Below are 26,277 nucleotides of genomic sequence, written 5' to 3' on the forward strand. Positions count from 1 at the left end.
TACTTGTTTTATAGAGGTGGTCTGTATACACAGGTACTTGTTATATAGAGGTGATCTATTATGCAGGTTTGGTTGTATTTAGTATGTATTCCTAATTTTACTCAGGGCAGCTGAACTGGACTTCATGACAGCTCTCCAAACCATTGAATATCTTGGGAATGAACAGGAGTATGCTCCCTGGCAGGCTGCAGCCAGCCAATTCACCTATGTATCACGAATGCTTATGATGTCTAGTGTCTATGGGAAGTATTCAAACGTAATGAAGACCCTGGTTACAAAACCGTTCACCGATGTTGGCATGAATGCTTCTAATGATGAGGGACATTTGAAAAAGTAAGCAGTCCTCACTCTATTGTTACTTTGATATAAAAAATGTTGATGTCACACAACAATAGAATAACGTGTTCAAAAATTTTGTAGCCATTTTAAAAAATTCAATGATAAAATATCAAATAACATGAATGTTAGGTATTATCTATAAAATTAATTACATTCATCAACAGAACTGGTTTTACTGAGAAATTGTAGCCATGGACATGATAATTTCAATAATTTTTAAGATGATAAAGGTTCCTCAAAGCATTTCTCGTGATTCCATGGTCTTTTCTTTCTCTACAGAATGCTTCGTATTCTCCTAACTGATCTAGCCTGTACGTATAATGTTGAGTCATGTATCACCACATCCAAAAGTCTGTTTAAGAGCTGGATGGATGATAGTCGACATATCAACACGTAAGTTTTGCGGCATTAACAAACATTTATTGTTTAGAAAATTTATCAACACAACAGAGTTAGATTATCAAATGCCTTTCCTTGTGACCTTAGGTGATAATTAATCGCTCATGTAAGTAATAGTTATCATTCTACTTATTGGATCTGCGCATCCCTAGTTACCTATAGATAAATTTTAATTTTCATATCTCTGAAATTAAGAATCGACCCCGACATCAAGCAAGCTGTCTACTGTACAAGTATCGCGCAGGGTGGGGTCAACGAGTGGGACTTCCTGTACAGTCAGTACAAGACGAGTAACAACGCCGCTGAGAAGAAACGCATCCTGTACTCCCTGTCTTGTACCAAACAAACATGGCTTCTCAGCAGGTAAGTGATGTGTTAAGCTTTGATTTCAACTATAAATGAAAGTCTCTATTACTGTAAAAACCCAAGTAATGTCTACATCTGTGTAATGTCTGCACCCCTTTTTTGACACAAAAATCTGGGGAAAAAACCCACCTTTCATGTAATGTCAGCAGGCAAAAAATGCAAATTGAAGCTGCCGATTTACAAAGAAAATCATTGTAAATCTACAGTTGTCGGACAAAAGTATTGGCGCAATGTCATTTTTTTCATTGGCTTTTAAGAACACAATTCAAGGAGATATGATATAAAAGAAGTGTCATTTCCTCTATAGCTCTGTAATGTCCGCACCCCCTTTTTTGGATTAATTTTCGGTGAAAAAAAATACGGACATTACATGGGATTTTACGGTAGATGACAGTAAAGAAAAAACCAAACATTTCTGTGAATTTTCATTTTCTCAATTCACACTATACGAAAACTAAATACATACTTTTATTCAAATAAACTAATTGTAAAGTTTTCCAGGTGTCAGAGGATTAATATTGAGAATTTATACTTAAACAGTAACCATGTACACCACTCAATTCAATGTCAACATTTTGCAAGGCTCTCTTTGGTCATTTGTTATATATAGGAATGTGTTTCATTTTCAGCATTTGGTATATAAATATGTGCCTTATTCTGTGTCACATTTAGGACACTGTGAATTTTGACACTTGTGGTTTGAAGATTGTGTGTCTGTATCAGTGAGCTTGGCTGTAAATACTTACTGTATCAGTGAGCTTGGCTGTAAATACTTACTGTATCAGTGAGCTTGGCTGTAAATACTTACTGTATCAGTGAGCTTGGCTGTAAATACTTACTGTATCAGTGAGCTTGGCTGTAAATACTTACTGTAACACTATTTGGATGTTAATGAATCACTGTAAGGTTACTTACTATGAAGCTCACTCACACTGGCAATGCTTTTAGTGTGTCATTTATGGATACTAACAATGTAACTCATTCTTATAGGCCACTCTAAGGGTGTAATCTATAGGCCACTCTAAGTGTGTAATTCATAGGCCACTCTAAGGGTGTAATTTATAGGCCACTCTAAGGGTGTAATTTATAGGCCACTCTAAGGGTGTAATTTATAGGCCACTCTAAGGGTGTAATTTAAAGGTCACTCTAAGGGTGTAATTTATAGGCCACTCTAAGGGTGTAATTTAAAGGCCACTCTAAGGGTGTAATTTATAGGCCACTCTAAGGGTGTAATTTATAGGTCACTCTAAGGGTGTAATTTATAGGCCACTCTAAGGGTGTAATTTATAGGCCACTCTGTGTAATTTATAGGCCTCTTGAAGGGTGTAATTTATTGGTCGCTGTAAGGGTGTAATCTATAGGTCACTCTAAGGGTGTAATTTATAGGCCACTCTAAGGGTGTAATTTATAGGCCTCTTGAAGGGTGTAATTTATTGGTCGCTGTAAGGGTGTAATCTATAGGCCACTCTAAGGGTGTAATTGATAGGTCACTCTAAGGGTGTAATTTATAGGTCACTCTAAGGTTGTAATATATAGGCCACTCTAAGGGTGTAATTTATAGGTCACTCTAAGGGTGTAATTTATAGGTCACTCTAAGGTTGTAATCTATAGGTCACTCTAAGGGTGTAATCTATAGGCCACTCTAAGGGTGTAATTGATAGGTCACTCTAAGGGTGTAATTTATAGGTCACTCTAAGGTTGTAATCTATAGGTCACTCTAAGGGTGTAATTTATAGGTCACTCTAAGGTTGTAATCTACAGGTCACTCTAAGGGTGTAATTTATAGGTCACTCTAAGGGTGTAATTTATAGGTCACTCTAAGGGTGTAATTTATAGGCCACTCTAAGGGTGTAATTTATAGGTCACTCTAAGTGTGTAATTTATAGGTCACTCTAAGTGTGTAATTTATAGGTCACTCTAAGGGTGTAATTTATAGGTCACTCTAAGTGTGTAATTTATAGGTCACTCTAAGGGTGTGATTTATAGGTCACTCTAAGGGAGTGATTTATAGGTCACTCTAAGGGTGTAATTTATAGGTCACTCTAAGTTTGTAATCTATAGGCCACTCTAAGGTTGTAATATATAGGTCACTCTAAGGGTGTAATTAATATGTCACCCTAAGGTTGTAATTTATAGGTCACTCTAAGTGTGTAATTTATAGGTCACTCTAAGGGTGTAATTTATAGGTCACTCTAAGGGAGTGATTTATAGGTCACTCTAAGGGAGTGATTTATAGGTCACTCTAAGGGAGTGATTTATAGGTCACTCTAAGGGAGTGATTTATAGGTCACTCTAAGGGAGTGATTTATAGGTCACTCTAAGTGTATAATTTATAGGTCACTCTAAGGGAGTGATTTATAGGTCACTCTAAGGTTGTAATTTATAGGTCACTCTAAGGGAGTGATTTATAGGTCACTCTAAGTGTGTAATTTATAGGTCACTCTAAGGGAGTGATTTATAGGTCACTCTAAGTGTGTAATTTATAGGTCACTCTAAGGGAGTGATTTGTTAGCCACTTTAAGGGTGCTTATGATCTATGTACCAGATATTGGACACAGAGAGTGTATGTTCTGGACAGGGTTTATGAATTGCTGCTGATGTTTTTTTTTTAAGGTATCTTTCCCTCAGTTTGGACCCTAAGGAGATCCGGGGACAGGACATAGTATATGTGATATCATATGTTGCTGAACAATCCGCTGGTCGGGACCTTGCCTGGAACTTTGTCAGTGATAAATGGGACTATCTGATTCAGGAGTAAGTATACATCAAACAAATTTTGTGTTCAGTTTGACAGCAAATTAGGGGTTTAACTCTGACAAAGCTGTTAGGGTAGTTGTCATTAGGTAGGAGGTTAAACTCTGACAAAGACTGTTAGGGTAGTTGTCAGTAGGTAGGGGGTTTAACTCTGACAAAGACTGTTAGGGTAGTTGTCAGTAGGTAGGGGGTTAAACTCAAATTAGGCATATTTAATGTTTGTTAATTTGCCTGGTTGTTTTCTTGTTGTTAACCTTGTTCTTATTTTGAGAACGTGACATTACTTACTTTGATTAAGCAAGGTTTACATGGCAGATGTCGTAGTTGAAGCAGAAGGCACTTACTATTCCATGTGCTATTCTCGTTGTACTTGTTCGGGAGTCTCCTTGTAAATTTATATTCATATTTATCCTGGTTTGATTGAATTTGAGTTTGAGTTTAAACTTTGTTGACATATCCGTGTTCTGGTTGTTGTTTTTAGCTCACCAGGCCCATACTTCTCAATGACTGACAATTTAAATGTCATAGTAATTGCCTGGTGGTTTACTGACATGAATCCCAACAAAATTTACGAAAATAAATCCTCTTTACTCTTATTCAAGGTCATAGGGGTTAAATTTGTTAAAACCTTTAAACGACTTCTTCTGACTAACCGAAAGATGCAGAAGCTTGTTATTCGTCCTACAGGTTCCTAAGTTGAAGTCGGACATGTTTTTTTTTTTTTTTTTTTAAATACCTTGACCCTCATCCAAGGTGATAGGGGTTGAATTTGTGATATGAAGTTAGACATGTTTAATGCTCATTAGTTTGCCTGATGCAGGTGCAATTGTTATGTACTTAATTCTCATTATGATTTACATAGTGCTTGTTGCTGATGAAGCAGAAAATGCATACCCTTCCAGGACACCTGGTCTGTGCATCACCCTTATTGTATCTGTATTGTTTTGTCGATATTATCTTTAAATTTCAGAGATCTTTTACAGTTTCTTTATTATTCACTGAAAATACTAAAGAGAATTGACCCCTGACCTGTTTGTGAAAAGAGTATGTAGTTTTCCAAGCGTAACATCAACAGTTAGAGAGTAAACGGGTTCAAAGGTCACTGATCTATTTCATGTCTTGTTTCAGATTTGGACAAGGACAATTTTCTTTTGCCGGTATCATCAAGGCGATATCAGTCACATTTAACACTGAATATAACATGGATCAGGTAACCTGGTTTTCTGAATGTCTCCTTGTTTTGTATGATACTAGTTAATATATTAACGAGGTTAAAATTTAATTGATTGGAAACAGTTTGGTAATAATACCATGATAGCTTCTACAGTGAAACCCATTAATGTAAATTGTCACATGATGTTTTAAAAGTAATTCTAATGAGATTACGGAGAAGTTTTACGGTTGTCATAGCGATCTTATCAAGAAATGTTGTGCCATTTCATTTTGTGCGATATAAAGCTGGACGTGTATGATAATAATTAGTTTGCATGCATCTTCGATACTCCAGGGGTTACACTGAATATCACTCCCTACACCCTTGGAACACTTCATGGTAAGATTGAAGGTTCCATGTGTGACACCATTTAGACAAGGCTAGCTTGATCCTTTGATGTACATAAAACAAATCTCAAGGTCACATAACAGTACTTTATACCGACTTTGAAGTTGGGTGTTGCTCCTTTGACCAATTAAGTTACTTCAATTTTTTCTGTAAAATGCTCCAGGGATGCAGAGAGCAAAAGTAATTGTAACCCCTGGTGTATCAAGAATGGTTTGCCTGTTGGTTCGATTGTTATAAACCTTGTACACATTTGGGAAACGCAACATTAGATTGACCAAGATCTACATGGTGGGTGTTGTCAATGAAGCAAAGTATGCTTACACTTCCTGAACACCTGGTCTTATCATTCTTGTACTTTTTGTACATTGTGTTTAGATGATAATTCTAATGGTTCTTTGTTGTTTTTATTATAGTTACTACAGTTCCGGAAGGATCATGACGACTTGAGCTCCGGTGAACAAGCTTTTACTCAGGCTCTAGAGAACACGGAAACCAATATACGCTGGATGAGAGAGAACTTGAGTATCATCAGTGGATGGCTTGATAACAGAATCAAGGCAATATAGTACATAACAATCAGAAACTGTAACCTGAAGACTGTGACCTTAACCAAGCAAATCTCGGTGGTGTCTGTATATAACATAGTACCGTAAATATTCGCGTATAATGCGCACTCGTGTATAGTGCGCAGGTACTTTTTGGAGATCAGATTTAAAAAAAAAAAAATCTACAGAAAAATGAATTGACTGGTCACTGCGATGAAACATTTGATATGGTCTGATCCATTGATAATTAGGAAACCACAATGAGCGTGACCCTAACACATGTAATTACCTTAAGTAAACAAATTTACCCAGGTGACCTAACAAGCATGAAAGGCTTGGCTGATTGTATAATTAACGGTTAATGACAGTTAACACATTGAGTATGAGGAGACTGATGACACCCGGCTTGGGCTGAACGGTATCTGACAACAAGTTTACTATGGATAAGATAACTGGTTCATGTCTACAATAAAATGTGATAGAATCATTTATGGCTGTTGTAGATTGGACGGAAACAGATAATTACATAACTACTGTTTGTTTTGTTTTCTTCATGAATTTTCAATTTTTTTTAAAAAGGCTTTCACTGAATGGTCATTGTGTTTACTGAATATCTCATTTGATCAATGATTCACCATAACAGACCACTAACACAACAGTAGATATTGCAGGAGATTTAACGAAAGACAAAACCTTATTTTATTGTAAGAAATCAGTCAACGTTTTGCTTCATTGACAATCATGCCTTTTGTTCTTATATACTGTAGAAGGGACAACTGTTAGTTGTGTGTGTTAACTATTCCAAGATTTATTTTTTATTTGCATCAATGTTTTTATTGACCTGTATGTATAATTACTACAATTATTTCAGTAAGAGGGACAGAAGATTGATCAGTATGATAATTGATATGAAAATTTACAAATTTAAAAAGAAAATTTTTTATCTGTTTCTGTGCCCGTCTATGCCTTATTTACATCATAATCTGTGAACATCTCAATAGATGTACTATATCTTATATTAAAATAAATTCCAATGAAAAGAGCATATTTTAGCGTAAAGGAATAAAATTACGCCATACTGATTTTATTTCAGAAACAATTAGAGAATAAAAAGTTTAATTAGTTGTGTAATTTTTACTTATTTTGATGGAAGTTTTGAATTAAGCAGAATGGACACAAAGAGTAATTAATAAAACTCTGTTACATAAATAAATAAAGATAAATACCTAATGGCTGACTTTTGTTATTCATGTTTGATTTTAAAAGAAATTAATATAAAGAACATAAACTGCTCTTTCAGACAATATTTATAAAAGTGTGGTGGTTAGGTGGCACAATAGCAACCCTTAACCTAGACATCTGGGGTTTGATTGCAGAAACGTGTGGAAAGGTACATGTATGGTGTCACCTTATCAAACACCTGCATTTTCTCCTGCAACTTCAGTTTCTTCCCAAACAAAGACCCCTCCAGCATTTCAATCTGGGTCAACAAGAGGGAAAAATTTCAATCCAGGTCAAAAAGAGGCAAAAATTTTAATCCAAGCCAACAAGAGGGAAAAATTTCAATCCGGGTCAAAAAGAGGGAAAAATTTTAATCAAAGCCAACAAGAGGGATTACAATAAGCTTAAAGCTTGTTTCACAATTATTGTAAAATAGATCAATTTAATATTTGTTTATTCATATGATAAAACCAGGAAAAAAACCAAGGTAAAGAGAGAAGGAAACACCAAGGTAAAGAGAGAAGGAAACAGCAAGGTAAAGAGAGAAGGAAACGCCAAGGTAAAGAGAGAAGGACACAGCAAGGTAAAGAGAGAAGGAAACGCCAAGGTAAAGAGAGAAGGAAACGCCAAGGTAAAGAGAGAAGGAAACGCCAAGGTAAAGAGAGAAGGAAACAGCAAGGTAAAGAGAGATGGAAACAGCAAGGTAAAGAGAGAAGGAAACGCCAAGGTAAAGAGAGAAGGAAACAGCAAGGTAAAGAGAGAAGGAAACAGCAAGGTAAAGAGAGAAGGAAACGCCAAGGTAAAGAGAGAAGGAAACGCCAAGGTAAAGAGAGAAGGAAACAGCAAGGTAAAGAGAGAAGAAAACGCCAAGGTAAAGAGAGAAGGTAACGCCAAGACAAAGAGAGAAGGAAACACCAAGGTAAAGAGAGAAGGAAACGCCAAGGTAAAGAGAGAAGGAAACAGCAAGGTAAAGAGAGAAGGAAACAGCAAGGTAAAGAGAGAAGAAAACGCCAAGGTAAAGAGAGAAGGTAACGCCAAGGCAAAGAGAGAAGGAAACGCCAAGGTAAAGAGAGAAGGAAACGCCAAGGTAAAGAGAGAAGGAAACAGCAAGGTAAAGAGAGAAGGAAACAGCAAGGTAAAGAGAGAAGGAAACAGCAAGGTAAAGAGAGAAGGAAACAGCAAGGTAAAGAGAGAAGAAAACGCCAAGGTAAAGAGAGAAGGTAACGCCAAGACAAAGAGAGAAGGAAACGCCAAGATAAAGAGAGAAGGAAACGCCAAGGTAAAGAGAGAAGGTAACGCCAAGGTAAAGAGAGAAGAAAACGCAAAGGTAAAGAGAGAAGGAAACAGCAAGGTAAAGAGAGAAGGAAACGCCAAGGTAAAGAGAGAAGGTAACGCCAAGACAAAGAGAGAAGGAAACGCCAAGGTAAAGAGAGAAGGAAACAGCAAGGTAAAGAGAGAAGGAAACAGCAAGGTAAAGAGAGAAGGAAACAGCAAGGTAAAGAGAGAAGGAAACAGCAAGGTAAAGAGAGAAGGAAACACCGAGGTAAAGAGAGAAGAAAACACCAAGGTAAAGAGAGAAGGAAACACCAAGGTAAAGAGAGAAGGAAACGCCAAGGTAAAGAGAGAAGGAAACAGCAAGGTAAAGAGAGAAGGAAACACCAAGATAAAGAGAGAAGGAAACACCAAGATAAAGAGAGAAGGAAACGCCAAGGTAAAGAGAGAAGGAATCGCCAAGGTAAAGAGAGAAGGAAACAGCAAGGTAAAGAGAGAAGGAATCGCCAAGATAAAGAGAGAAGGAAACGCCAAGGTAAAGAGAGAAGGAAACGCCAAGGTAGAGAAAGAAACAGTGACCTGCAACACCTTGACTTCTCAAAAAAACAGAAGCTCCTGTACGTATCCTTGTCTTTCTTAAAGAAAGAAGCAAAGGAAAATTAGGTTACGGCAGCTTCCAGCGTAGACAACTATACTGTAAAGCACAATAGTTCAGCGATGACTTACAATTATAAGTCACAGCCACTGATACACGATACTGACGGGAGTAAAGAAAGAGCACACATGCTGTAGTTCATTGTCTGTTATAAAGACGGTTTCTATTTTAATCATGATTATTTGTAGTCTGAGGAGGCGCTTCAGATTCTGTCGGGGAAAGGAAAGTGAGAAATAGTAAAATTAGGATCCCTGTATTCATTTCTTTATTTACAATTTCATAACAATTCAAACAGATGTAAATATGTTGATAATTGAGAATTAATGTTTCTTAACAACATTTCAAACTTGTAAAAGAAAAAACAATATTAAGATAATTACTGAAATCAAATCTCCTATCGCAAAGATAAGAAAGAAAAAAATTAGGGTATCTAAATTAACCATTTTTTTTTTAATCTAATTTTGAAAAAGCTGCTTTTGAAAAAATTACCAGTAATTAAAATAAGCATTGCCATATCAAATAACACGTAATTCTCAAAAGTGATGAGTATTGGCAAAAACAGAGTATAATGATTACGGTAATATACCGTAAAATATAGACAAAAAGTTCCTTACATGTCAACATTCATTGTTTGTCAAAACGTCACAAATATCTTATTGGTTTTGTTATAGGACCATCTATTCATATGGACCTACCCACAGAAAACATTTCATGAAAATGATGTAGAAATATATATATTCCTTTGAATTTAATTCTGTTATCAAATTTACAGTCAAAATGGGACAAATAGATGATACCCAAGTTCTTACAGTCTTGCAAAATTTTCTCTCTACTTTTCTCTGGGATTCTGAAATTGTGAAGAAAAACTCAGCCCTTTATTTCAAACTTTGGATAAGCATGCAGAAATTGAAACTGGAAAGTTTGATCAGGCTGGGCTGGTTGGATCACTTTGAAATAAAGATATAAATGGATGATGATATGTAAAAGGAGATAATTAAATTTTGGTGGATGTTTAGTTTGGCACTTTTCCTACAAATATTCCAGCGGCATGTCCACATATCTCTGACATCAGTTATAAGTAATAATACATTAACAGCACTTTTTTACGCATACATCTTCTCATCTATTAATACGTAATTATTTTACCCGTGTTAACAAAAATTGATTACTTTAGTTCTTGACAGTGAAACAGACTACACCAGACTACAACCTATTTGTACTACTGTGGATTCATTTTATTTCGTGGGGGTCCAATTTTCGTTGTTTTCGTGGATGAGCAAATCCACGAATTTAAAAACACAACGAAATATGAACTACTTACTAAAGTAATTTTGAAATTTGACCAAGTAATCTTTGCCGAACCGGAAACGTCCACCGGTAATGACAGAAGCCCCGTAATTAGTCGGGAGTCGGGTAGTCTGAGGCTCGACATGGATACGCTAAATTGGTGTCAACGATATATAATTATATATTATTAAACATAACAAAGGGTAAGTACCCATTGTGATGCTAAGTATGATGGGATCGCAGTCGTTAGCGACACTGTATGTACCATTATATTTACTGAAACTGTCTGTTATAAAACCTTATATTAACTCAGTGATGTGGGCCAACATAATATTATGATAAACATTATTAAACAGAAACAAACAAATATTGACAACATTAATGCTGATACAAATTCTAGGAAATCAACATGTATTTTAGAAATTACACGTGATCACATTTCAGTACTTTTCGAAATGAAAGTGTTTTGATAAAACCAAATAACTGTATTTACACCCTTCTATATGTTTTTATATATATAGACCATTAATGTTCATCATTACACCATTGCATTGTATAGAAACAGGATCTATAGGACTCATTTAAAAATAAATGAAAATATGTTTAATAATGAAAATATGACATCACAAAAAATCCCAAGTCAAATATTTATTATGTAAATGAGAGCAGCTTTCTTCTAGTTATGGTTTTTTTTTATAAAGTTGATAAACAGAAAAAAAAATTAAAATTGAAATTTTTGTTATTTGCAAAGTTCACTTCACCATTATGGTACTTTGACCCCAGTTCATTTCCCCATGTTTCCCAATACTATGCTACACCAGTATATATATCGCGTAACATTACATGTAGATGTCATGCATGTCTCTTCAGGTTAAAATCATGTTCCGTAAATTTGCATTTATAGTGCGCACTCGGGTATAATTTATTTCTTTTTTTTTGTTTTTTTTTTTTATCTTCAATCTATCATATATGACCTACGACTCTAAATATAACTATGTAAAGGGAGGTAATCCAATATGGTGATGATGATGATGATGACGATGACGATGATAAATGATGATGACGATGATGATGACGATGACGATGATGATGATGACGATGATAAATGATGATGACGATAAGTCTTTGGTGGAATCCATACTTTCGAGATTTACTGATGTTAACTGCATGTGGCCTATCTCTTTAACAGCCACATATGTACAATGATAACAATTTATTACATTTTAGCAGTGAAATATAGGGATATCCCAAACTGATAACAGTGATATTTTTCACTAGTGAGGATTGACCAATCAGAGAGCCCGATGCTGTCGGGGGTTTGTTCACTGGGAACACAACCTTCAACCCCACCTTAAATTTCCATTTTCAGGCAGCAGACAATGCAAGCCAGTAGCTCTAACTATGTTATCAGTGGTCAAACCCATCCCGGTTCTGAGAGTCTTGAGTGTGGACCAAGGCATTTTAAAAGAATCTGTGTCATTGATAGTGACAGCGACTAGGATGGCGCCATACTTTTTCATGCACCGAAGAATTTATCAAACATTGGGGTTTTTTTTCAGTTAACGTTTAAACCATTTTATTGTGTATAAGTGACATCAATAAACTACAAAATCCATGTCCAGACACAAATAAACATTCATTATGACTTATTTATGAGTCTGTATATTTTTACTGATTTTTCATGAAATGGACTATTTTTCCAGCGCACAACATCGTTGTATAATGAGTGAGTAGTGTCTGGAAAAAGCATGGTCAACTTACCCATTTTATAGTTATCGTAAGTTTGCCATTGTTTTGGTTTATTTTTGCGATGAAAATGTAATAAACAGAATATTTAATAGTGTCTTGAGTAATAACAAATATAATTCACTTGTGTGGCTAATATTTTGGTATCTTTCACGAGTGCGAATATTTGTTATTACTGAAGACACTATTAAATATCCTATATGCATTAGTTTGTGAAAAGTAAATCCAGTAGATTGGGAGATGACATGATGCCATCATCATACCTCAAAGCTAACAGTGGGTTCCGCTCAACTATGAATGTATTCATGACGTCATCATATTTGTGATTTCTTAACACAGGCATCTGTATCTGGAACGAAAAACTGAAGCAAAATCTACCATACAAATGTACAGTGGACTGGATTTTTGTTTTTACATTCCAAGTACAGGTGCCTGTGACAGGTAAATTATCATAACAGTGATGTTATCAATTGTCATAGCAGCAGTGACGTCATCATGTTTGTAATGTCCTATCACATGTGACGTCATCATGTTTGTAATGTCCTAACACATGTGACGTCATCATGTTTGTAATGTCCTACCACATGTGACGTCATCATGTTTGTAATGTCCTAACACATTTGATGTTATCATAGCAGTGTTATGTTGATGACGTCATCACACCGGAGAGACAATAATATCTTCAGTTGTTATTTTCTTCAGTGTCCAGTAGTGATGAAACAGGAAGTAATCATGTTTGCCAGTCACATGACCAATGCCGTCCCTATCAGTCAGCTTCTTGTATTGAAATGGGGAAAACTGAATACTGTGTTTGTAGAAGGTGGCCGGCCAGCAGATAACTGGACGGCTTTGTTTTAGCTGTTCCTGAATAGATTTCACCTCTTTCAGCTTCTGACAAGCAGATCCAACAGTTTGAACAGCCCGTGCTTTTTCTAAAAGATTCCTGAAAGTTCCAAGATCAGCTTCAAGTTGATTCAACTGCTGTCTCATTTCAGAATTTTTCTCTGTGTAATGCATTTCTATCTCATTTAAAGTCTTATCTCTTTTATTGTTGATCATGTCATGGAGTTCTCTTGTACGCGAAATTGCTTTTTCTCGCATGCTCTGATGTGTGCCTTCCAGTTTTCCGTGAAGGTGGGTCCAATATGCTCGGCACTTCTCAAGTTCTTTGAAATTTTTTTCAATATCACTTATCAACCGTGACAGATCTCTCTGTACAGTTTCAACAGTAGAGCTAACGGGCGAAGTGCGATGATGTTGATGGGTCGAAACTTGGCAGCACTGTTCACATACTGGCTTTTTACATGGCACACAAAACCGTGTCATTTTAGAACCGGGATGGTCTGGACAATCATCATCCTCTTTGTGACTTCGTAGTAAATCATATACTTGGGTATCCCTGATGTCTTCAAGATTCATGGAATGGTGCATAGCATGCAGCTTCTGGTGTTTCTTGTCACATTTCAGACACAAATACCTAGAACACTCCACACAGTAGTTTGTTGCTGGGACAGTTTCGGTTTCGTCACAAATTTCACAACTTTCTCCTTCAGGGTCCTCTCCATCTGGTTGATCATGCTTTTCTAACATTGACAAACAGTCCATCACAACATAATTTTTCGGAAAATTTCCCGCATTTTGCCCTTTAGGAAAAAATCGTGTTTTACATAATGGACAAAGAGCAGAGTTAATACCCTCAGGATAGCGTAAGTAGACAGTTTGGATACACACCAAACAAAACGTGTGGCCACATTCCAGGATACGTGGATCCTTCAGTGTGTCTTGACAAACTCGACATGTAAGGCACTCCTTCGCCTCCTCACACAGATCTCTATGGAGGTTAGGGTCATGTCCTCCTACTGCCATTACAGGTCAGTGCTCTGAAAGGCAAAAAGATTCCCTTAATATCACATACAGATCCACTTAATATCACATACAGATCCACGTTAATATTACATACAGATCCACTTAATATCACATACAGATCCTCTTAATATCACATACAGATCACTTAATATCACATACAGATTCACTTAATATCACATACAGATCCTCTTAATATCACATACAGATCACTTAATATCACATACAGATCCACTTAATATCACATACAGATTCACTTAATATTACATACAGATCACTTAATATCACATACAGATCACTTAATATCACATACAGATCCTCTTAATATCACATACAGATCACTTAATATCACGTACAGATCCACTTAATATCACATACAGATAACTTAATATCACATACAAATCCACTTAATATCAAATACAGATCCTCTTAATATCAAATACAGATAGACCTTAATCTGTTTATGATGAGTAGACCTTAATCTGTTTGTGATGAGCTGACCTTAATCAGTTTGTCAGTAGACCTTAATCTGTTTGTCAGTTGACCTTAATCTGTTTGTCAGTAGACCTTAATCTGTTTATGATGTGTAGACCTTAATCTGTTTATGATGTGTATACCTTAATCTGTTTATGATGTGTAGACATTAATCTATTGATGATGAGTAGACCTTAATCTATTGATGATGAGTAGACATTAATCTGTTTGTCAGTAGACCTTAATCTGTTTATGATGTGTAGACATTAATCTGATAGTGATGTGTAGACCTTAATCTGGTTTTGATGTGAAGACCTTAATCTGTTTGTCAGTAGACCTTAATCTGTTTGTGATGTGTAGACCTTAATCTGTTTATGATGTGTAGATGTAGACCTTAATCTGTTTGTGATGTGTAGACCTTAATCTGTTTATGATGTGTAGACCTTAATCTGCCTGTAATGAGTAGACCTTAATCTGTTTGTAATGAGTAGACCTTAATCTGTTTGTAATGAGTTTGTCAATACAGATCCACTTAATATCACATACAGATAGACTTAATATAAATACAGATCCTCTTAATATCACATACAGATCACTTAATATAAATACAGATCCTCTTAATATCACATACAGATCCACTTAATATCACATACAGATCCTCTTAATATCACATACAGATCCTCTTGATATCACATACAGATCACTTAATATCACATACAGATCCTCTTAATATCACATACAGATCCTCTTAATATTACATACAGATCACTTAATATCACATACAGATCCTCTTAATATCAATACAGATCCTCTTAATATCACATACAGATCCACTTAATATAAATACAGATCCTCTTAATATCACATACAGATCCTCTTAATATCACATACAGATCCACTTAATATAAATACAGATCCTCTTAATATCACATACAGATTCACTTACTATCACATACATCTATATAGTATTACACCATAGATACCAATCAATTTGATGACAAACTCACATCGGGGTTTTTGGGAGATGCAGGTTTATGAGGATCGTGCGAAAATTTTACAGTTGATATGATCTTGTTTGAAAGTATTCTATTTCCTTGTGCAATATCAAGTTAGACAAACTAAACAGCACCAAACACGTCCGAATTCAACTAGAATAATTCTCAAGGAGATCACTGTGATGAATGCAAGGCTTCCCCATATTTTTCCTCCACTGACAAAATGTATACAACATGAAAGCATCATATAATTATAATCGAAGATCAACATTAAAATATTAAGAACAGGATATATTTACACTGAGGCATTGAAAACATACCAGAAGATTACGACAATATGATGTGGAAAGTTTTCAGCTTGGAAATATAATAAGCTGAAAACTAACAAAACATTGACATGGACCAAAATTTGTATTATCAGAATATCTGCGTTAAATTCATGTTTAAATGTACCTTTTTTTCCTTCTTTTTTTATATTTGTTTGAATTAATGAGCTGTAAGGTTCAGAGTAAGAACGTTTTGAATTGATTTACCAGACAAAATAACCACCAATAATCAAAGTCATATTCAAGTTTTTATGCAGTCCATGGTGAGGTTCTGTAGTTATGGACAGAGTAATATCAGGACTGAGATATCGTCCAGGACACTCGTACACTAAATTTTTAAATAAATCATGGACTATATCTACTATATGTATACTCTCCTCGCCAAGAAATATCAGACAAGAAACAATAAAGATAGAGGCACATTTAAACAAAATTTACAAACAACTGACATATTAACACAAAATTAAAACTGAACAATGATTATACTAAACAAAACCACACATTCCTGACGGGAAAGCTGTCTCTGTCTCAATACAAATGTTAAAATAAACCATTTTATTCATCAATAGATCCTTCAGACCAATTGAGGTCTACACATCATAAACAGATTAAGGTCTACACATCATAAACAGATTAAGGTCTACACATCATAAACAGATTAAGGTCTACACATCATAAACAGATTAAGGTCTACACATCACAAACAGATTAAGGTCTACACATCATAAACAGATTAAGGTCTACACATCATAAACAGATTAACTACTGACAAACAGATTAAGGTCTACTCATCATAAACAGATTAAGGTCTACTGACAAAAAGATTAGGGTAAAAACAGATTAAGGTCTACACATCATAAACAGATTAAGGTCTACACATCACAAACAGATTAAGGTCTACACTGATGAACAGATTAAGGTCTACTCATCATAAACAGATTAAGGTCTACTGAAAAACAGATTAAGGTCTACTCGTCAAAAACAGATTAAGGTCTACTCACAAACAGATTAAGGTCTACACATCATAAACAGATTAAGGTCTACTGACAAACTGATTAAGGTCTACACATCACAAACAGATTAAGGTCTACTGAAAAACTGATTAAGGTCTACACATCACAAACAGATTAAGGTCTACACATCACAAACAGATTAAGGTCTACACATCATAAACAGATTAAGGTCTACTGACAAACTGATTAAGGTCTACACATCACAAACAGATTAAGGTCTACTCATCACAAACAGATTAAGGTCTACTCATCACAAACAGATTAAGGTCTACTGACAAACAGATTAGGGTCTACACATCATAAACAGATTAAGGTCTACTGACAAACTGATTAAGGTCTACACATCACAAACAGATTAAGGTCAGGTCTACACATCACAAACAGATTAAGGTCTACACATCACAAACAGATTAAGGTCTACTCGTCATAAACAGATTAAGGTCTACTCACAAACAGATTAAGGTCTACACATCATAAACAGATTAAGGTCTACACATCACAAACAGATTAAGGTCTACACATCATAAACAGATTAAGGTCTACTGACAAACAGATTAAGGTCTACTGACAAACAGATTAATGTCTACACATCATAAACAGATTAAGGTCTACACATCACAAACAGATTAAGGTCTACACATCACAAACAGATTAAGGTCTACACATCATAAACAGATTAAGGTCTACACATCACAAACAGATTAAGGTCTACACATCATAAACAGATTAAGGTCTACTGACAAACAGATTAAGGTCTACACATCATAAACAGATTAAGGTCTACTGACAAACAGATTAAGGTCTACTGACAAACAGATTAATGTCTACACATCATAAACAGATTAAGGTCTACACATCATAAACAGATTAAGGTCTACACATCACAAACAGATTAAGGTCTACTCATCACAAACAGATTAAGGTCTACTGACAAACAGATTAAGGTCTACACATTACAAACAGATTAAGGTCTACTGACAAACAGATTAAGGTCTACTGACAAACAGATTAAGGTCTACTCATCACAAACAGATTAAGGTCTACACATCACAAACAGATTAAGGTCTACTGACAAACAGATTAAGGTCTACTCATCAAAAACAGATTAAGGTCTACACATCACAAACAGATTAAGGTCTATTCATCACAAACAGAGTAAGGTCTACTGACAAACAGATTAAGGTCTACTCATCACAAACAGATTAAGGTCTACACATCACAAACAGATTAAGGTCTACTCATCACAAACAGATTAAGGTCTACACATCAAAAACAGATTAAGGTCTACTGACAAACAGATTAAGGTCTACTCATCACAAACAGATTAAGGTCTACTGACAAACAGATTAAGGTCTACTGACAAACAGATTAAGGTCTACTGACAAACAGATTAAGGTCTACTGACAAACAGATTAAGGTCTACTCGTCATAAACAGATTAAGGTCTACTGACAAACAGATTACGGTCTACTCATCAGAAACAGATTAAGGTCTACTGACAAACAGATTTAGGTCTACTGACAAACAGATTAAGGTCTACTGACAAACAGATTAAGGTCTACTGACAAACAAATTAAGGTCTACTCATCAGAAACAGATTAAGGTCTACACATCACAAACAGATTAAGGTCTACTGACAAACAGATTAAGGTCTACTGACAAACAGATTAAGGTCTACTGACAAACAGATTAAGGTCTACTCATCATAAACAGATTAAGGTCTACACATCACAAACAGATTAAGGTCTACTGACAAACAGATTAAGGTCTACTCATCACAAACAGATTAAGGTCTCATCACAAACAGATTAATGTCTATTCATCACAAACAGATTAAGGTCTACTGCCAAACAGATTAAGGTCTACTCATCACAAACAGATTAAGGTTTACTCATCACAAACAGATTAAGGTCTACTGACAAACAGATTAAGGTCTACTGACAAACAGATTAAGGTCTACTCGTCATAAACAGATTAAGGTCTACACATCACAAACAGATTAAGGTCTACTGACAAACAGATTAAGGTCTACTCGTCATAAACAGATTAAGGTCTACACATCACAAACAGATTAAGGTCTACTGACAAACAGATTAAGGTCTACTGACAAACAGATTAAGGTCTACTCATCACAAACAGATTAAGGTCTACTCATCACAAACAGATTAAGGTCTACTCATCACAAACAGATTAAGGTCTACTGACAAACAGATTAAGGTCTACTCGTCACAAACAGATTAAGGTCTACTGACAAACAGATTAAGGTCTACTCGTCACAAACAGATTAAGGTCTATTCATCACAAACAGATTAAGGTCTACTGACAAACAGATTAAGGTCTACTGACAAACAGATTAAGGTCTACTCATCACAAACAGATTAAGGTCTACTCATCACAAACAGATTAAGGTCTACTGACAAACAGATTTAAGGCCTACTGACAAGCAGATTAAGGTCTACTGACAAACAGATTAAGGTCTATTCATCACAAACAGATTAACGTCTACACATCAAAAACAGATTAAGGTCTACACATCACAAACAGATTAAGGTGTACTCGTCACAAACAGATTAAGGACTCTTCAGTGACACTAAAAAGCCTAATTTGTTGAAACAAGGATTATTAATGGAGGAAAATAACCTTTATACCCCTATAACTGACCTTTATACCCCTATAACTGACCTTTATACCCTATAACTGACCTATATACCCTATAACTGGCCTTTATACCCTATAACTGGCCTTTATACCCTATAACTGACCTTTATACCCTATAACTGACCTATATACCCTATAACTCACCTTTATACCCTATAACTGGCCTTTATACCCTATAACTGGCCTTTATACCCTATAACTGACCTTTATACCCTATAACTGACCTTTATACCCCTATAGCTGACCTTTATACCCCTATAACTGACCTTTATACCCCTATAACTGACCTTTATACCCTATAACTGACCTTTATACCATATAACTGGCCTTTATACCCTATAACTGGCCTTTATACCTTATAACTGACCTTTATACCCCTATAACTGACCTTTATACCCCTATAACTGACCTTTAATTAATTTCACTAAAATGTTATCAAGGTTCATCTTTACATGAAGGGAAACACTTTTCATTGGCATGATGCAAATTTTTTTTTTTTTAATTTTGGTTGATTTAAAACTTCCCATGTTTATTTAATACACTCTATTTTAACATTAAATTTATAATTGAGTTTTTGTGTTTGTATGTAAATAAATACTTATAGTATTCGTTTTTAGAACAGTGTTCACTACAAATATGAATCAGTTAGGGTCAAAACAGGTCGTTTATTGCAGGTATCTGGTTTTAAATCTAGATCTTCCTTGTCCTAAATATAGGTTTACAAGTGACCTGTGATTATCAGTGACCTAAAAACTTAATCCCAAAGGATTCTACCTGTCAGCCATGTGACATCTCCAGTTATCAACTTCAATATGAAAGATATGTAAATTTAATCTAAAATCAGAAACAATATAGCTAGATCAGGAGTTGTATTTTACATGAAACTGTGTATAGGAACCTACCACCCCAATCTAATACAAATGCTGTTGGCTGTATGACCTAAATCCTCTATAGTTTGTAGAATATTTCAGTAATTATTTCAATGTAATATATTTTCACTTGAAATAAAATTAAGTTGAGTTAGATGGAATTGGGCTACGATTGGTTAAAGAAAAAGTTTGGAATTTTGTAAAATACTTCATTTCATTACTTGCCTATATTATTTCCGATTCTAAATTGATTTAATTTCAGGACCTACAAGTATTTTACTTATTGTACCAGAAGAGAGTCGGTGTCTACAATAACTCTATTTATACATATATACACATATGTATATCAAAACTTCTAAAAGAATTGAATTTAACAAAGTTGTGTTTGGTGTGAACCACATTTATTTATGTACAAATGTCTATATAGTTACAATATTTAGATGTCACATGCTGACAAACAAAACTTTGAAAATACACTTAATAAAGATATGCTGATGTCATTTCTTATCAATGGTTGATGTCAGAATGGAGACATATTGCATTACATCTATTTTCTCACATGACAATTAATTGTCAAAGCTCCAGCTATTGTGAAAGTCATATTTGATCAATATACTGTAGACTAACAGGTGATAATCATATCTAATTTACCATAAGAACGTCACATGAATTGAGCTAGATTTGAGTGTTTTTGACAAAAAATGTTTTGGAAACAACATTACTTTAGAATTAGCTTCTATATAGATATGCGGGACGGCCTTATAACAGAGATACGCTACGACCTTGAATATCGAGATGTTGCAGGAGTAAAAAAAAAAGCAGTCTTGTGTGGGGATCACGTAGGCATCTTACTAGGGGTGTATATACATGTATAGTGATTGTAACAAACATCACTGGTTTTACGTTAAAATATCAATAATTCTGTTTTGTATAAATATGCTAGTGTATTCAATGATTGTACAAAAGCTACACAATTGACCAGCGACTTTTATTACAAACTTTGAGTTAGATACAATCAAGTCAGACATGTAATATCTGGAACCATCTCTGTCCCCCTCCTTATAGTCTCGTCAGCCAATGGGGCGTGTACATCATAACGGTAGGTCAGCCTACCTAAAATTATACGAGTTTAAATCTGTCAAATAAAACATTTCTGTCGTTTATTTATTTAACTCTATTTTTACATTAAATACGGGAATGTTAAGGCTGTGATATGTGTGTCGTTAGCACAATACAATGTTGATCGACCAAAAATCTTAGACAACCCTCAGTCTGCTGGCTGATGATGAGAGTCCGCCATGTTAGTTATCATTTCACATCATCAATCGTGATGTTTAGAAAGCCATACTTAACATGATATCATAAAACAATATATTTATAATATGTTAAAGGACAGTAAATAGCTTACTTACCAGTTATCACTCGAAACAGCTTCTATTGCCCACGATATTCCCTTCCTGGATTCAAAGGTCAGAAGGAAATTCCCCGCGTGTTACTTTCACATCAATACAATACATTAACATGTTACAAGTATATCGACAAATTATCAGTAAAAAAATCTGATGTAATCATAAAAAAAAGATCATACATCGTAGAGGTTTTCTTTCCACAATGCAGAATTCTTTATCATTGTCCATTTTGCTATGCTGGGCTAGTTCATGGGGAATTCCCATGTTCTAAATATAGACTTAACATGATGATGCAGTATTTATGATTGAGAACAGTTTTCGACATAGTGTATTTTATGTGCAGAACTATTTTTCAAGGTCAACATAGCTGACCTCTCAGGGTACACTTTAAGCAGGGTAGGCCTTACTGAGGAGATATACCACGTGCGATATATATAATGACGCTATATGTCCCTAACAAACCATTTTTATTATTACAAAAAATCGTACCCAAACGAACATTCTTATTTTTTTCTGATCAGCATCAATATCGGAACTCCAGCTAAACACCGATTTAAATAACATCAACACATCGTCCCTGAACTGAAACAGTTTCACTGGATCTATTGAAAAAGTTACATCTCCAAATACAGAAAAAATACATCAAACGCCTCCTACCACACGCTTTTGTCACCGCAAATATTTCTTACTTCAAAGCACACTTTTCTGAATGAATAAATTCTGTGTGAAAAGTTAAAGGAGAAGTGCCAATTTGGGCCTTCTGGTGGCCATGACGAATACTTTATTTTTTGTCTATTAAAAAACCTGAGGTCAGACGGTAATGACATGACATTAATCTAAGGTCAGCTCAAGGCCGTTCAGTTGTTATAGGGGGGACAAGTGGGGGATCAAATTCATAATTATTACAATAATTATCAAACTAAAATATTTTTTTTTTTAGTTTTTTTTTTCTTAAATGTCATTTGATGATATATTTTAAAACCTTCATTAGAAAAAATGACCAAAAAACAAAAAATATGCCATTGTTGAAAAGTAGGTCACAGTAATTAGGTGTCCTAATTACTAATTAAGTCACACTTGAGCACCGTTTTTTGTCTTAATGCATCTATAAACAATACGTTTATCACGTGCGGCGTATTTATTTGAATTTGAATTATGAATTTGATTTCCCCCCCTTGTCCCCCTATAACAACTGAACGGCCTTGAGCTGACCTTAGATTAATGTCATGTCATTACCGCCTGACCTCAAGTTTTTAATAGACAAAAAATAAAAACTATTCGTCATGGCCACCAGAAGGCCCAAATTGGCATTCCTCCTTTGTTTACAATGTTTGTTTAATCACCCCTTTTTTGGAGATGAGTCCCCAAAATTTGTCAGTTGTTAAAAACAAGCTGATGTGTGTTTTTTTCTATATCAACCCTATATTTAATATTTATATGTAAGTAAGGAGCTAGCACGCACTCTATGATTAGTCCTGTGATTAAACAATGCTTGCCCACAACATTTGTTATTTAAGATACCTATCAGTGACACGGTTCAGAATATTCACTCGTACTTGAAATTCTTTCGTATTTTTGTATATGAAAACAGAGATTCTGAATAACGGAGCTAGTACACTTCTACGTCAAGCTGATTAATTTTGATGGATTTTGACTTTCAATTTAGGCTCTCGGCGTCACTGATGAGTTCTAGGAGGAAACAGCTGTTTGATGTAGTGTGATATTCATCATTCGCCTCCACTGTTTCGTATTCTAAATTTTTATCTAAAGGTGCTGTATTTTTGTATCCTTTGTACAATTTTTCATTTGTCGATCTCCGTGCTTCAATCAAATTATGTCACCGTAGTCACCGGGGGTCTTCATCTTCTTTTCTTTCTGGTCCGTCGAGTTATTCAGATATACGAGTATATATCTAAACAAATGATTTAATGAAATAGTAACTAATTAACCAGTAGCCCTATATAGATCATCCTCGATACACCAGGGGTTACCATCACTACATCCTCAATACACCAGGGGTTACGATCACTACATCCTCGACACTCCAGGGTTATGATCACTACATCCTCAATACTCCAGGGGCTGCGATCACTACATTCTCAATACTCCAGGGATTACGGTCACTACATCCTCAATATTCCAGGGGCTGCGATCACTACATCCTCAGTACGCCAGGGGCTGCGATCACTACATCCTCAGTACGCCAGGGGCTGCGATCACTACATCCTCCATACACCAGGGGTTACGATCACTACATCCTCCATACAACAGGGATTACGATCGCTACATCCTCAATACAACAGGGATTACGATCACTACATCCTCGATACACCAGGGGTTACGATCACTACATCCTCAATACACCAGGGGTTACGATCACTACATCCTCGACACTCCAGGGTTATGATCACTACATCCTCAATACTCCAGGGGCTGCGATCACTACATTCTCAATACTCCAGGGATTACGGTCACTACATCCTCAATATTCCAGGGGCTGCGATCACTACATTCCAGGGGCTGCGATCACTACATCCTCAGTACGCCAGGGGCTGCGATCACTACATCCTCCATACACCAGGGGTTACGATCACTACATCCTCAATACAACAGGGATTACGATCGCTACATCCTCAATACAACAGGGATTACGATCACTACATCCTCAATACACCAGGGGTTACGATCACTACATCCTTGATACTCCAGGGGTTACGATCACTACATCCTCGAGTATCGTTCTCGTATCGAGAGCGGAGCTACAGGCAAGGTATAGTAATCGTTAATAAACCCTATAACGGGCTCATGTTTTCTTTGTTTGCTTGTTTGTTTTTTCATTTATTGTCATTTTCTTTTATAAGACCTAAAAGTAATATCTATAATTCAGCGTTATAGAAGGGTATTAGTCTCGCATAACATATTCTGGTACGGGAACATGTTTCATTTGGCGGTAAGATAAAGCATTTTCAAGCTCTAGAAAATATTAAATGCTATTTGAGTGTCACACGCCTCCGTGGTTATAGATATCAGCCAGCTTTATACAGCGTATTTCAGGAAATTTTTAACGGGCGAAAAAGACATCAGCCGTGAAGAATAATTCTTAATTTTTATCCTAAATTTGCTTCAGATATATTATCTTACACTAATGTATATGAACACAGTGTGAAGAATTTTATCATTTTTGTTTGGTTATCTCATATATATGCTATCATTCTGATATTAATTGTCGGGTGTAGTTTCAGTCCAACGGCAGATAACACCCCAACATTTTTAAAGGTTGTATAAAAGACACACACGTGAATGAAATCATTTAAGTTTAAAATAAATAAGCCAACGACCGCGACCAAGACAAAAATGAAATCGCTGATAGTCAGAACCTTTCGGACTAGAAATAGATGGAAATTATGTTGTGTATTTTTTTCTGAAATAAGTGGTTTTCATTAGATTATCATTACATGTAAATAGTTTGGGTTTGTAATTAAAACGCTATTTGGTGTTGCATGGGGTTTAAAAGTAACAACTTTATGGATTTTGACGTATGTGTCAATGCATTCCGAATTATTGATGACGTCATAGATTATGACGTTGATTTGTGACGTTTTTGCAAACGTCATATTTTCATGTGTACCCATTGTGAAGTCATTTTTTTCATTTGTGAAGTCATAGTTTATGTCCATTCTTCGGCCACTTTGCTTCATCAGACTATGTGAAGTATTTGTAGAGACATTCGTGCGAAGATTCAAGAACTTGGGAAACGGGAGGTCAGAACTGAATTGTGTAAGACTTCATTTTAAGTTATGTTTACAACGACTATATGTTACCGTTAACCACGGGTTTTTCATAGGCCACTGCTGAGCTCCATAAATGTGAACAACTCCTTTTAAATTGAGGTTTTAACACTAACAGATACGGCACGTTACATAAACTAAATAATGCCCTAATGTGTTCTATCACGGACTTTGATATATCAAAGTGACTTTTGATATATCAAAGTTCACGGTCCTTATCTGGTCTACAGTCATTGATAAAAAGAAATTCCTTAATTCAATTTCTCTGTGGTATCTAGGGGATATCTTGGTCTGTGGTGGTATTCAACCGTTTCGGACAAATACTTCAACCATGGGCAGTTGGGTGGCTCAGTGGTAAAGCAGTTCGCCTCTCACCTATATGTAAATAAGTAGAGGCGACAGTGTGTTCTATTTTCAGACGATGCAATAGTGTGTCTTTCACCTGTGTCCATCTTCATCCTCACGGCGTATGCTTTCTGATTCCTTATTACTCGATGCACGTTTTAAAAAGTACAAACTTAAAGTGTAGTATTGTTATCCGTGAATCGCCGGAAAACAATTTGATGAATAATTCAATGGCAGTGGACATTCATTGCTATACACAAGGAACACCACACAGCCAGCGACACTGCCCTGAGGGAATCCAAGTTTCACTGGAAACCGTGCAGATTAATTCCTTATACTTATAACAATGACTCGCTGGCGTCGACTATTTATGAATTGCGCTGTTCTCTCCAG

At 35.6% G+C, this 26,277-nt stretch overlaps 3 protein-coding genes across 6 annotated transcripts in view; 1 reads left to right on the top strand and 2 right to left on the bottom strand.

Moving 5' to 3' along the window:
* The window catches only part of LOC132556246 (uncharacterized), a 139,812-nt gene extending 133,738 nt beyond the window's left edge, over window positions 1-6,074 (top strand). The window contains 6 exon segments of the mRNA XM_060220630.1: window positions 106-333; window positions 619-732; window positions 934-1,101; window positions 3,718-3,858; window positions 4,987-5,068; window positions 5,833-6,074. Of these exon segments, the coding sequence (XP_060076613.1) occupies window positions 106-333; window positions 619-732; window positions 934-1,101; window positions 3,718-3,858; window positions 4,987-5,068; window positions 5,833-5,985 (886 nt within the window). The 3' untranslated portion in view covers window positions 5,986-6,074.
* Window positions 6,075-7,454: 1,380 nt separating this feature from the next.
* LOC132556247 (uncharacterized) lies at window positions 7,455-8,144 on the bottom strand (the record flags this gene model as incomplete). Its single annotated transcript, XM_060220632.1, has 1 exon — window positions 7,455-8,144. A coding segment is annotated over one exon (522 nt), but the record flags the coding sequence as incomplete, so codon positions are not given.
* Window positions 8,145-11,922: 3,778 nt separating this feature from the next.
* LOC132556271 (E3 ubiquitin-protein ligase TRIM56-like) overlaps window positions 11,923-26,277 on the bottom strand; it is a 30,350-nt gene continuing 15,995 nt past the window's right edge. For 2 of the 4 annotated variants that reach the window (XM_060220661.1, XM_060220662.1), the window contains one exon: window positions 11,923-14,025. In XM_060220661.1, the coding sequence (XP_060076644.1) occupies window positions 12,803-14,011 (1,209 nt within the window). In that variant the 5' untranslated portion in view covers window positions 14,012-14,025 and the 3' untranslated portion in view covers window positions 11,923-12,802. Of the gene's footprint in view, window positions 14,026-21,380; window positions 21,456-21,754; window positions 21,800-26,277 lie in introns of those variants that run through there. The other 2 variants (XM_060220660.1, XR_009554465.1) reach the window with 2 other exon arrangements.

Source organism: Ylistrum balloti, unplaced genomic scaffold (genome assembly GCF_031769215.1).
Source record: "Ylistrum balloti isolate Yb309-2 unplaced genomic scaffold, AGI_CSIRO_Ybal_v1 Utg370556, whole genome shotgun sequence".
NCBI classification, from domain to species: Eukaryota; Metazoa; Mollusca; class Bivalvia; order Pectinida; family Pectinidae; genus Ylistrum; species Ylistrum balloti.